Source organism: Squalius cephalus (genome assembly GCF_949319135.1).
Source record: "Squalius cephalus genome assembly, chromosome: 4".
Classification (NCBI taxonomy): domain Eukaryota; kingdom Metazoa; phylum Chordata; class Actinopteri; order Cypriniformes; family Leuciscidae; genus Squalius; species Squalius cephalus.
In genome coordinates this window covers 35,477,346-35,490,761 of record NC_137125.1, presented here as the reverse complement: position 1 = coordinate 35,490,761, position 13,416 = coordinate 35,477,346, and the positions used below count along the sequence as shown (strand labels likewise).

The 13,416-nt window shown below is 36.9% G+C and overlaps 1 protein-coding gene across 1 annotated transcript in view; it reads left to right on the top strand.

The window, feature by feature from the left end:
* The window catches only part of LOC307156856 (copine-8), a 121,803-nt gene that overhangs the window by 29,253 nt on the left and 79,134 nt on the right, over nt 1-13,416 (top strand). Inside the window, exon 2 of the mRNA XM_079868540.1 lies at nt 8,634-8,674. Within this exon, the coding sequence (XP_079724666.1) occupies nt 8,634-8,674 (41 nt within the window). The remainder of the gene's footprint in view (nt 1-8,633; nt 8,675-13,416) is intronic.

The following is a 13,416-nucleotide window of genomic DNA, read 5'->3' as shown; positions in this document are numbered from 1 at the left end:
AAATTAAGTTTTCTCAACTTAAATTATCACGTTTTTCATGATAAAACGTGATCATTTAAGTTGAGAAAACTTAATTTCTTTAGGTGTTACCAATTGAAGTAATTTTTTTAAGTTGATCCAACTATTCACTTTTTACAGTGAGACTGGTTTTGTGATTCAGGGTCACATATATACAAATGAAATAGATATATATATCCACAAAGAAAAACTAACTATCAAAACTATTGCTGAAACTAACTACAACAAATTGATATGTAAATCAAATTTGAAAATATTATTTAAAAAAAAGGAAATTAAAAGTGTCAGAGAACACTGGCAAATCCATTGAATTCAATGGGAATTGTGTTTTTTAAAGGATGTGGATGAAACATTTTCATGTGACAAAGGATGACAAATTTAGCACCAACATTTGACCAATGAGAATTTGTAAATGGAGTTGGATCCTCCATTGCTGACACAACGGTGCTGGATCCAGGAAGATGCTTTACTTAAAAGCACGTTCAACACATTGATTATTACTGAGATGAACGTTTGATCAATGGAGTTCTATACGAAGATTTGAGAGGAATTATTCCGACATCCCATCAACACCTCCAATTTCTATTAATATATTTGTTGCTTCATTATTAAGTAGTTAAAGCTTTGACAGCAAGCCAAATCTGTTTTCTTTCATATTACTCAAAGATTAAATATATAATTTTGTTGACAATGCGGATCTACCAATATCCAGGATATACTGTATATGAAACCAATTCTTTGCATTACAAAAAGCATATTAAATATTACATATTTAACAGAAAATCAAAATTTTTTTTTTTTTTTTTTTTGCTGATACAGAGGCTGATATATCCCAGCAAGCAATAGCCGCCATTTCACCGTCTTGGTTAACTATAGACCCAGCTAATATAGTCCGGCTATGATTAACCCACTTCTAGCCAAAAAACCTTGAATTTGTTTTCGTAGTTTTTGCCCAAATAACTTGCTTCCATCTTTTAAGCAAAGTAAACAGTGATTACAAGGTGTTTGGTTTCATTTCTTTGTTATCAAATTGATGTCTATTGTCTATTCTTGGGATATGGTTTAGACATCTATTCTTGGTTTAGCCTAGACTTCAGGGCTGTGTTTGGACGGCTATTAGACGTCTTTTAAACGCAAAATTGCTTGCTGGGATATTTTTGTTGTTTTAAAATGGACAATGCGGATATACCAATATCCAGGATATAGTGTATATAAAACCAATTCTTTGCATAAAAAAGCATATTCAAATATGACATATTTATCAGAAAATCCCAATTTTTGTATTTGCAGATACAGAGGCTGATATATGAGTCTATAGCCTGTTGGTCAGAGGGCTAACACAAGAAAAAATGAAGGCGAAGAAAGAATGATGTGTTTATTTCTGGCCTTTATGATGTACAGTGTTGGCTTGAACCCTCTGATCTTGCTGAAGACATACGGACTGCACAGTCTGAAGACTTGGCGGTTATTAAGGGAGACAGTCTGGATGTTTTCTGGGAGAAAGGGAGAGTGGGTGGGTGTGAACTGCCGGGAATGTCACGTTTTTCCTCTGTGCTTTTTTTTTTGCACAGGGATTCCTAACATGTGACAAGTAACATCTCACCAGCGCTTTCACTTCCAGCTTTTGATGTCTCTCACCCTGGCACCCCTCACTCTAGCTCCGAGGGGCTGCATCTGTCTGTATCTTGTCAGCAGATCAAATAGATGATGCTTGCACAGAGAGCTCTATTATCCTCCTACTCCCTCTTGCCCTGTTATTTACACTCTGACTGGAGTTCACGTTGCACTTTTGATGCCACCCGGGTTAGAAACCTTTTGCAGTGTCGCTCAATCTGTTGGCAGTTTATTTGGTTAAGACACGTACCTCTGGGGCGATATCACTAAATGGTTGCGACAGATTCGTATGCAGTATTTCAACACACAACCATCTGCAATCTGGTTTAACTAGAAGCTAATGCTACCATATGAGTAAGTCTCATTCATTAACAACCAGTGTTTGCAAAAGTTACTTTGAAAGTACAATTGTAATTGATTATATTGGGCCCTATCATACACCCGCGCAATGCAGCGCCAGGCACGACACAAGTGTTTTTTGCTAGTTTCAGCCCGACGCAGTTTTCATTTTCACGTCCTGCTGTATGTTGTTTAAAAAGCAAATGCATTTGCACCCATGGGCGTGCTGGTCTGAAAACGAGGTGTGTTCTGGCACATTGTTGGCGCGTTGCTATTTTGAGGCAACTGAAATAGACTGTGCAATATTTTTTTTTGTTATTTAAAGAGCGCGTTAGTTATGCGAACCAATAGGCGGGTTCACAACGCGCGTACACTCTGCTTATTAAACACACAGGGACGCACAGCAGCACACAAACATGTCAAATATTAAAAACAAAAGGATTACAATGTAAAAGATTAATATTGTGTACATAAAGATAAGGTGGAATCCGGCTTTGTCCCGTAGATGGTCTGCTTGCACGATTTAACCTTGCGTACGAGCAGATCTGTTTGCTCTCTGGAGAAGCGTTTTTTTTCGCTTGCTAATTCCGCCATGTAAATAGCGAATCCGCCATGGCTCGAGCGCAACTGGCTTTTAAATGGAATTGGAGATGAGACTCTGATTGGTTTATTGCACGTTATGCCCAAAACACACCCATTACTCATTAAGAGAATAGGGACAACCCTTTTAGACCATGCGGCAACCATTTTACCCGTCGTTAAACTAGCAAAAGTGGATTCGGACGCCCTAAGTGCACTTGCGCCGCGCGCTTTAGACCATGCGCGTAGATCCTTAAAATAGGGCTCATTGTGTTACTCCATAACTATTTGGAAACTATCGGAAAATGTTAGGCACTCTGGTGAAAATGCTTAGTTGCGGGCGCTTGAGACCATTTTGGCAGCCAGCAGGGGGTTTTTTTCCGGTTGAGACGCTTTGCTTGCTATGATACGGAATATCCGCGGAAGTGTTTTTGAAACACGGAAGTGGTTTATCTCATTTCACAGATAGTTTTGTTTCTGTGTTGTTTCTATATAAAAATGTCAATACATTATAAAAGATTTTGCTCTGGCCCTTGATTTAAATTATTTTTACTTCCGTTATTATGCTCGATGTTGTCATCTGTTGACGTTGTATAAGTAGAATGTGACGGTTGGTCAGTGTGGTGTTTGTCCCACCCCTCCTCCACTGTGATTGGACGGCTGTGTAAAAAGTGACAGTTATAAGCGTTTACCCAAAGTTGTTATACTCTACCCAAAGTTGAACATTCTTCAAATCGGCGACCATTAAAAAACGCCAAGCGCTCAGCACTTTAGCGTGAAAAAGGCGCTTGGCGCCTCGTTACGCTCCTGCCGTTTTAAAAACGCAACCATTGAAACAAATTGGAAAAATTCGCCAACTACGTGAAAAAATGATTTGGTAGACACAGGGCCTTACTATATATAGCAATACAATAAACAATAAGAAACATAAATGTGGTTTAACTAATGTAATTTTTGCTTATTCGTATGGTTGAATTGGTTCATCGGAGGTCAGCAGCAAAGACATTGGTTAATAAAGTGAGATTAAATGCATTAAGTATATTTGTATTACTTAAGGTCTTTAATAATTATAATAATAATTATAATAATTAGGTTTGCGTAATATTCTTAGTTGCATTTCACTGTTTCATTTTGAGGAATACTGAATCTGATTTTGTGCAACACAAAAAAAAGGACTGTAACTTGTGTTACTTTTTTTAAAAGGTAACTTTACTAGTTACTTGAAAAAAGTAATCTGATTACATAACTTGTGTTACTTGTAATGCGTTACCCCCAACACTGAAAATGTTCTCATGCTAATTTTCTACCAAATTCACACATGCATTTGATTGATAAAACTGTAAAATAAAGTTGAGTTAATTGGCATTATTTAATAAACAAGCACTGGACTACAAATCTTTACAGTCTTTATTTATCCATGTTACTGTTCAATTATAAATACGCTGTATGTTAATTCTTGGTCTTTAATAATATTTTAACTTATGTTCATTTATGCAACTTGAAATTGTAAACATATTAGGGTCCATCAACACCAAGGATGATAACGTTAACTATAAGTATAACGTTTTGATTATTGTTATCATTCTACACTGAAAAAAAAAATATATAGAAACAATTTTCACTAGTAAATTTAATTAAAAATAATTGGCAAGTAACATATTCAGTAGTTATCAATATCTTCATCCAGCTCAAATAAGTTCAAGTTTTGCTCTCATCCAAAAGTGTCAGTGCACAATAAATCATAACATTTTATAACATAATGATCAAATGATGGAAAGCTATGTTATAATGCAAGTTTGGGAATTACGCAGCGCAAATTGCGTTAAATGACAGTGTTTGCAAATAAACAGAGCTGTTATCAGATACATTATTAGTAAATTCCTCCTCCGTGTATGTCCGTTTACTCTCCTTCAATGTCTTCTTGTTTCCCCCTCTCATTCTCTTTGCCCGTCTGTCTCTCTCTCGCCTTCTTGTCCTTGAGGTCTTTCCCCTTCGTCAGCTTGCCAGGAACATTCACCCACCCACTGGAAATTACAGCTGAGAGAAAGAGCTGTTTTTATGCGTTTATCATCCTTTCCACTGAAAACTCCTTGAAGCATGTGTCAATTTTATTAGCATGTCAGGTGGAAGCCCTTATCGAGTGCGCTGGACCCTCCAAGCATTGGAAACCCATCGTGATGTAACCCCATGTGTGCAGCTGCCCGGAATCACAGATTAAAAGGAGCATTCTGGGTTCTTTTCAATTTAATGTATATATTTACGGCATATCTGACTTGTAAAAATGAGCAGGAAAAAGTGTTAAAACAGTGTTACACTTAAAATGGAACCCTAGCGGGATTTAAAGGGTTAGTTCACCCAAAAATGAAAATTCTGTCAGTAATTACTCACCCTCATGTTGTTCCAACCCCGTAAGACCTTCGTTCATCTTCGGAACACAAATTAAGATATTTTTGATGAAATCTGAGAGCTGGATCACTTCTCCATAGGCTTCTAAGGGACCGAAACTTGCTGGCCCAGAAAAGTTATTAAAGAGATCGTTAATATAGTCCAAGTGACTCCAGTGGCTCGATCTTAAGTATATCAAGCGACGAGAATACTTTTTGTGCGCAAAAACAAACAAAAATAACGACTTTATTCCACTATTCATTTCCTTCTCTCTGGGCCTCTAGTTGGTTCACGTAGTGTTTTTGCGTAGCGCGTCTGTGTTATACGTCACCACGTAGGCTCACCATTGGCCGAAGCTGGTCATGTGTGTGATGCGTGATGACGTGCAACACAGACGCGAAGGTCTTACGGCAGGGTTCACCAATCTCGGTCCTGGAGGGCCGCTGTCCTGCAGAGTTTAGCTTCAACCCCAATTAAACACACCTGAACCAGCTAATCAAGGTCTCTCTAGGCATACTAGAAACTTTCAACAGGTGTGTTGGAGCTGGTTGGAGCTAAACTCTGCAGGACAGCGGCCCTCCAGGACCGAGATTGGTGAACCCTGTCTTACGGGGTTGGAACAACATGAGGGTGAGTAATTACTGACAGAATTTTCATTTTTGGGTGAACTAACCCTTTAAAGCAATAGTGTAAAATTCATACTTCAGTTTTTTATTTTATTTTATTTTATTTTATTTTATTTTATTTTATTTTATACAAGAAATAATAGGGTAGTATGATTTTCTGAAGCCAGAATGCCAGTGCTTTACGGATAGTATGACGTACCTATTTTATTTTATTTTATTTTATTTTATTTTATTTTATTTTATTTTATTTTATTTTATTTTATTTTATTTTATTTATTATTTTTTTATTCTATTTTATTTTATTTTATTTTATTTTTATATTATTTTAAGCAGTGTATTTTATTGGGTTCCTCAGTTTAATGCCAATACAACATACACAATTGACCTGAAAATATGTCATCCATACAACCCATTAAAAATGAACAAATAAAATAACCAGCCTCACAGTTCCAAAAGTAAAACATAAATAGACCAGGAGATGAATAGATAGATAGATACATAGTTAAATCCAAAATGACCAGGAGATAGATGAGACTTATGTAATTTCCCCTGTTATTATACCCAAATAAGAGAGGAAGTATTTTTCAAAGAAGTCTTGATGTGACGTCCCTTTCATTTTAAAGTAAACAGGTTTACTTTTTACCTGGCATTGTCAAGATTGACAAAGATAATTACATAAACAAGGATTGGTAAGCGATTATATCACACTATCGCATGTGGGTCTATTAGCATGCTTGGCTGCTAAAATTCCGTTAAAAGTATATTTACTGTCAATATATTTTCTGTGTGTCCATAAACACCACCGATGATATCTATATGCATGAAAAATAATCTGTAATTTTCCTTGAGGATAGAGAACAGGTGAAAGGGGAAGTACATAAAACACTAAATGGAAGTCCGCTGACAATCCCAGGGATTTGTCCGGGTTGTCAAGGGATATACTAAGCATGTCCTCATAATGGAACGGCTGTGTGTAAGCTCTGGATCGGAGAGACTTTATTTCCAGTCCCTCAGCACAATCCCTTTATCCATTTGGAACAGAAAAACTCAAGATTTTATCAGAGAGGACAGGGCAGACTTTCAGAACCCACCACTGACACAATCATTTACCTCAAAACCTGCGCTAATGCACAGTTACTAAAGCCCAGATGCGGAACTTCAACTCTTCCCTGCTGCACCTGCCAAGTTTACCTTGAACGTCTACCTTAAAATATCCATATTCTGCACCGTTTATATATATCTGTCCACTTATAATGCTAGTCAAGATTTTGTGCCATTTTCCTAGCCTCTCTAAACATGATACTGTACCTTTAAGACTTCTATATGTAAATTACCTTTTGCAATGTTTTACTATATACCCTAGGCCAAGCTCATGAATACTGCATAAGTAAATAGGGGTGGTCACATGTTAATGAGGTCATGGCTGTGATGTCATTATATATGCGCTTGGTCTTATTGTGAATTTTGTGGTGGATCTTTCTGCAGTTAACCTGGTGTTCTATGGTTGTCACTTTTCATTAGTACTTCGTAATTAGCTTGTGAGGGTCAAGACACACATTGTATTTGCTATTAAAGTGACTCTGGAAGAGAGACTGGGGTCAGGTGGAACAGAACGGAAATTGTTATGCTCTAATTTATTTGATTCTTCAATCATGAACAAGCTGTTGTGATGACACTTGTTCAGTGTATGCTCAGTTAAGAAGATTTGAAGTTTAAAAGTATTGATGACACTGACACTAGACCCTGCTGAAAATACATTTATATAGCATTGGAAAAATAGAAAAACATGTGTTTTAAACTGTAATCATATTTCAGTATTAACGTTTTTATTGCATTTTTGATTAAATTAAGCCTTGTTGAGTTTATTTATTTATTTCACATCTTAACCGTAACAGATGTTATTCCTGACAGCTAAAAATATGAGTATCAAATGCAAGCAAATATTAATAATCGGTGCCTGGAAACACGAACCTTTGAAAACGGGATTCAAATTGCAAGTTTTTGAAAACGGTCTCCATGTAAACAACAAAAACGCGAATCTCTGAAGACGATGACGTCATGCATATGCGTATTACGTGTTCAGTCTATAGTGTTTCATCGCCATCTAATGGCCTGGCAGCAGATTACAGCGTTTTTAGTCGTTTTCGCAGATCCGTGTGAATGGGGATCATTTTGACTATGGTGCCGTCTGTACGGGGAAGACTCAAAGGAAAAACTTCTCCGTTTTAAGCATATTGTTGTCGTGTAAACGTACCCTTAGTTAGTTTTTTTTCTCAGTTACCTGTTTTCCTTTGTTCCAGTTTCCCGCTCTTTGTTTGTTACCATGGTTTTTGATGAATTAGTTGACACCTGTTTGTCATTGAGTTCAATCACCATGTGTATTTAAGTTCCTCATTTCATTCAATTCATTGTCTGGTGTTGTTCGTGTGTCTTGTCTACATGCTGTTTCTTAGCTTTTAGGATTAAATCTTTTCTTTATTCAAGCCTGTTTTAACTCTTTCATCATCATCTAGACCAGGGTTCACCAATCTCGGTCCTGGAGGGCCGCTGTCCTGCAGAGTTTAGCTTCAACCCCAATTAAACACACCTGAACCAGCTATTCAAGGTCTCACTAGGCATACTAGAAACTTTCAAACAGGTGTGTTGGAGCTGGTTGGAGCTAAACTCTGCAGGACAGCGGCCCTCCAGGACCGAGATTGGTGAACCCTGATCTAGACTGTGCGTGACAGATATGTGCAATTAGGTACACTTTTTAGGTAACAATTTTGTATTACAAAGTATGTTCAACTGTATGATTTAGTCTTTCTCATTTTAAATGTATTAATAGAACACTTTTTCCAAATACAAATATTTCTTACAAAGAAGTAGCAAGTAGATGTGTGGTAGTCTGTGAGTTATGAATGTAAAAAAAAAAAGAAGTTACAATTACATCTGGCCTTTCCTACACAATACTACTTTTTACTCTTCAATACTTCTCACACACACACACACGCATACCAAACACGCACAGAAATTCCTGATTCTCTTCCTTCCTGCATAATTATAATTGTTCATGTTTATTTCCTTTTACAGAAACCTGCTCGACAGAGACACGTTTTCCAAATCAGATCCAAGTAAGGATGTCTTTCTTGTCCCTTTTTATAATTGTTGCACAAATGCATACTGTACTGTGAAATATACCAATCCAACTTAAAGATTCTGCCATGATTTACTATGGCCTGGTGTACGGCAGTACGACCAACTGCTCTCAGCCTTGTTAAGAGGGGACTTTCTACACAATCTGAAAGCTTACACAATCGCATGACTCACTGCTTTCTGTTTGCGTTCTCTCGCACTGATTGTGTGAAGTTTCAGATCTGAATTTGGCACGGGCCTCAGATATAGACACACCGTGGGCGGCACTGATTATTGTAACATTTGCCTTCAACTCCACAAAGTCCTTCTGAAGAGAAAATCTAAATGCCACAATCTAAGAGTAATCCAAATTCAGAAGTACAGGCGAAGAGAGCTGTCTAAAGGATGATACTTAATGTTGTTAACCTACTTTGGGTGTTTTAAAAGATTTCATAATCATTTTTTCCTCTTATGTTTAATGATTTTTATTTTTTGAATGGCCTACTCTCAAATACTTCTCATAATTAGAATTTTATGAACACATTTAGTCTAAATCACATTCAAAACCACATGAACAACTTCATAAGAAGGTCATCATATCCATATTCCAACAGCATTGAGGTTTCAGCACAACCTTATCAATGATATTTGTCAGTTATTTTCTCTAATTATAGATCCATATAGAAAAGAAAGGAGACGGTCAGCTGAGCTGAAAGAATCCATAGAGAGACAAATAACATTGCTCCTTATGTATAATGACTAGCACATGTCTTATGAGCATGTGACTAACAGGGTGTACAATAAATGATTAGATAGATAGAAAAGAAGATGCAAACATATTTATTCTAACACTCAATCATTCATGAATACACTGGCATTCAAAGTCGTTGTTAAAGAAAGAAAGAAAGAAAGAAAGAAAGAAAGAAAGAAAGAAAGAAAGAAAAGACATGTATAATGTTACAAAAGTTTTCTATTTCAATTAATTGTTGTTCTTTTGAACTTTTCTATTCATCCAAGAATCCTGAAAAAAAAAAGCTTTTCTTTTACTGGATTTAGTCTTTCCATCTTTCCACAAAATAATTGATTTAAAGTAGGACAACTGTTTTTTCACAACCAAATCAGCATATTAACAATGATTTCTGAAGGATCGTATGACACTGAAGACTTTCAGCTTTGCAATCACAGGAATTCAGGGCTGTAAACAGACATTTTGGGGGGCAGGTGTGAAAGTTCAAAGAAATCGCACTCCTTTTATAATTATTAATAAAAAGTAAAATTACAGATTACTTACTGTGAGCATGTAAGACATGCTGCTGCTGCTGCACATGTAATATTCATTCAACCGATTTGTTCAAACCGCTTGATTCATTCATGAAAGAAGCTAGGGTCAACTGAATGGGTCATTGAATGGGTCACTGAATCATTGACTCACCCGATTCATTCAAAAACGGTGAATGTTTCAAAAGACAAATCACTGAGTTGCTGGGAGACACAATTTTCCTGCTTAGTTTGGAACTATTTTTGTTGACAAAATAGCAAAAACAGTAAAAATTGACAATATTGTGTCTGCTGCCAAAATCGAGCTATTTAAAAGGTTAGAACTTTAGTGAAGTAAACTAAAAAGCTTACAGAACCTGGAATTCCCAGGGGGTCGCCCATCCAAGCACTAACCAGGCCCGACCCTGCTTAGCTTCTGAGATCAAACGAGATCGGGGACGCTAAAGGATGTATGGCCGTAGGCGAAATCTGCTGCCAAAAATTGGCTTTTTGAAGAAACTCAGAGACTCTTTCAGGCTTTTTGAAGAAACTCAGAGACACTTATTTTATTTATTTTTTAAACAAAAAGCTTACAAAACCTGGAATTCCCAGGCTGTCTCCCATCCAAGTACTAACCAGGATCGACCCTGCTTAGCTTCTGAGATCAGACGAGATCGGGCACGCTCAAGGTGGTATGGCCGTAAGCTAAATCTGCTGCCAAAAACAAGCTATTTAAAAGGTTAGAACATTAATGAAGTAAACTAAAAAGCTTACAGCACCTGGTATTCCCAGGCAGTCTCCCATCCAAGTACTAACCAGGCCCAACCCTGCTTAGCTTCCGAGCTGGCTGTAGTGAGCTGTTTTAATAGTTCTGTCATGACAACTCTCGGAGAGATTGACATGGTAATGGATATGGCAATGTTAATGTATATCTGCTACGCTGCGGCTGCAGAGCAAGTACAAAGACTTCCTACTGCCAATACATTCGCAGACATTGCTGTGAGCATGTAAGACATGCAGCTGCTGCACACATAATATACATGAAAAAAAAAACGTAGTAGATCATACAGGTGAAGCTGGGGAGGGTGGAGGGTTTCTGAAAGCGTGCTGCAGACTGCTTACAGTAAATCATTCACTTATCTAGCCAAAAGGGAAAGTTCTTGAGCACCACTTGGGGTCTATCTGTGCAGGAATTACATTATGAAATATATTAAAATAGAAAAGTTATTTTAAATTGTAATAATATTTCACAATGTTACTGTTTTTACTTATTTTTTTAAATTACGGACCCCAACATTCTGAATGGTAGTTTATATATAAATTTACTAATTCACTTTTTCAGCCTTTTACTCAATCATTCATTCACTCACTCATGCATTCACTCTCTTACTCACTTGCTCAACTTTCACTGATTCCCTCAAACTTGAATTCATTCGCTCACTCATTCACACAGTAACACATTCATTACATAAACTTTTCATTCATTCATTCCATTCATTTCATTCATTCCATTCATTCCATTCATTTCATTCATTTCATTCATTTCATTCATTTCATTCAGGGGTGGTAAAATGCATCTTTCACAAGATGTAAAATAAGTCTTTGATGTCCCCAGAGTGTGTATGTGAAGTTTTAGCTCAAAACACCCAACAGATATTTTTATACAGCATGTTAAAGTTGTCACTTTTTGAGGGTGAGCAAAAACGCACCGTTTTTGTGTCTGTCCCTTTAAATGCAAATGAGCTGCTGCTCCCGGCACAGAGGGCGGAGCTTCAAGAGCTCGTGTCCTTTTACCTCACACAGACCTGCACTGAAAATTTCAAAAACTTTTAGCCTTTTATGTTCAAACCGGAGTCAGACAAAGATGGAGAGAATCAAGAAAAAGTGACAACATGTAGAAGCAACAGGACATTTCTGAATGGTTAGTTGATGAATTTATGTAGCTTATGTGTAGTTATCTTCTAGTCATTGATTAGCATATTCTGTCATGATAATCTATAAATTGTGCTCCCGGGGGCGGGGTTTATGTAAATTTCAGGGTTAGTAATGTCACTAACCCTGGAGAAATGTTGTGTAGTCCCTATCAGCCGTTTGTTGTAGTCCTTAAAAAACGATTTCTTTAAAAGCAAATATCTCCCTTTGCTTTAAACTTTGAGCGTTGTAACTTTGCAGATTTTGTTTCTGCTCAAACAGCAACATTACACACTAAATAACGTTTGAAAAGTGAAATCATATTCAACCACCCCTTTAATTATTCTCTATCTCTCTCATTCACAAACTTTTTCAGATATTTTTCTCACATTTCTTCTCACTCACTTTTTCACTCATTTCTTTATTGACTTTCTTAGTCACTTATTCATTCACCCATTCATTTGCTACATTCCTACATACTGTAAGATACTTTATTACTATATTCACTCAAATCTGACATCAAATCTTTGAAAACACTCTGTATTTACTGATCAGAGAACAATAACAAGAACAATGAGTGCTGAACATCTGTTTCCTTTTGTGCCATGTGCATGTGTGAACAGGAAACAGGAACAGTGAGCAGCTCTGCTTTCAATCACTGTACGTCAATTATATGTATTGATTTCTAATGCTTGTACTTGTCTTACTGTCCTGCTTCATTTTTGTCTTGCCTGCTTCTCTTTTCTTTCAGATTTGTTTGTCCACTATTCCACCTGTTTCGCTTTCATGCATTGCTGTAGCTATGCTTGACCTTTTGTAAGTGTCTTTTTATTTTCATGTTATTGCCATTTGTTTTCTTACTGGTTCTGTTCATGATCGGCTGGACTGAATAGACGGCAGGTCTTCCTGGCCAGCTGACAGGGTCCTTGCATTCATGCAAGTGGGCACTTGTGCTGAGCCCCCATCTTAATTATGCTGAGTACTGTTGGCCGAGTCTCTTAGTGTTACCATTAACCATGACACACATAGAAAAATGTACACACACTCAGTTATAAGAAATGAAAAATGCATTTTTCAGTAGTGTTGCCTTAGGCTTTACGTTTCTGGATTGCTAAAACAAACACACACACACACACACATGGACATTCTGTAGCCATTTTTCTCTACCCACAGCTCTAGGACATTGGGTCTCATTCACTAACTGTATGCATGAATTTGCACATGAAATCTGGTACAAATGCTTTTTTAATTTTTTTTTATAAGGACACCACATCCAATTCCAATAATAGGCCAATTAAATAGCCACTAAACACTTTCCCCTGGTTTCACAGACAGGGCTTAAGACTAGTCCTAGACTAAAATGTAAGTCTGAGCTGTTTCCACTGAAATAAACTTGCACTGACTGTATATATATAGTGCCTGATTAGTTTTAAGATGCACATCGGTAATGTTTTTTTCTAAGCATGTTTATAAAAAATTACTTAAATGTCCTAATTGATCTATGGTCTAATCCTGGCTTAGTCTAAGCCCTGTCTGTGAAACCGGGCCTTTATTTCCTCTATTAAGTAGCCAT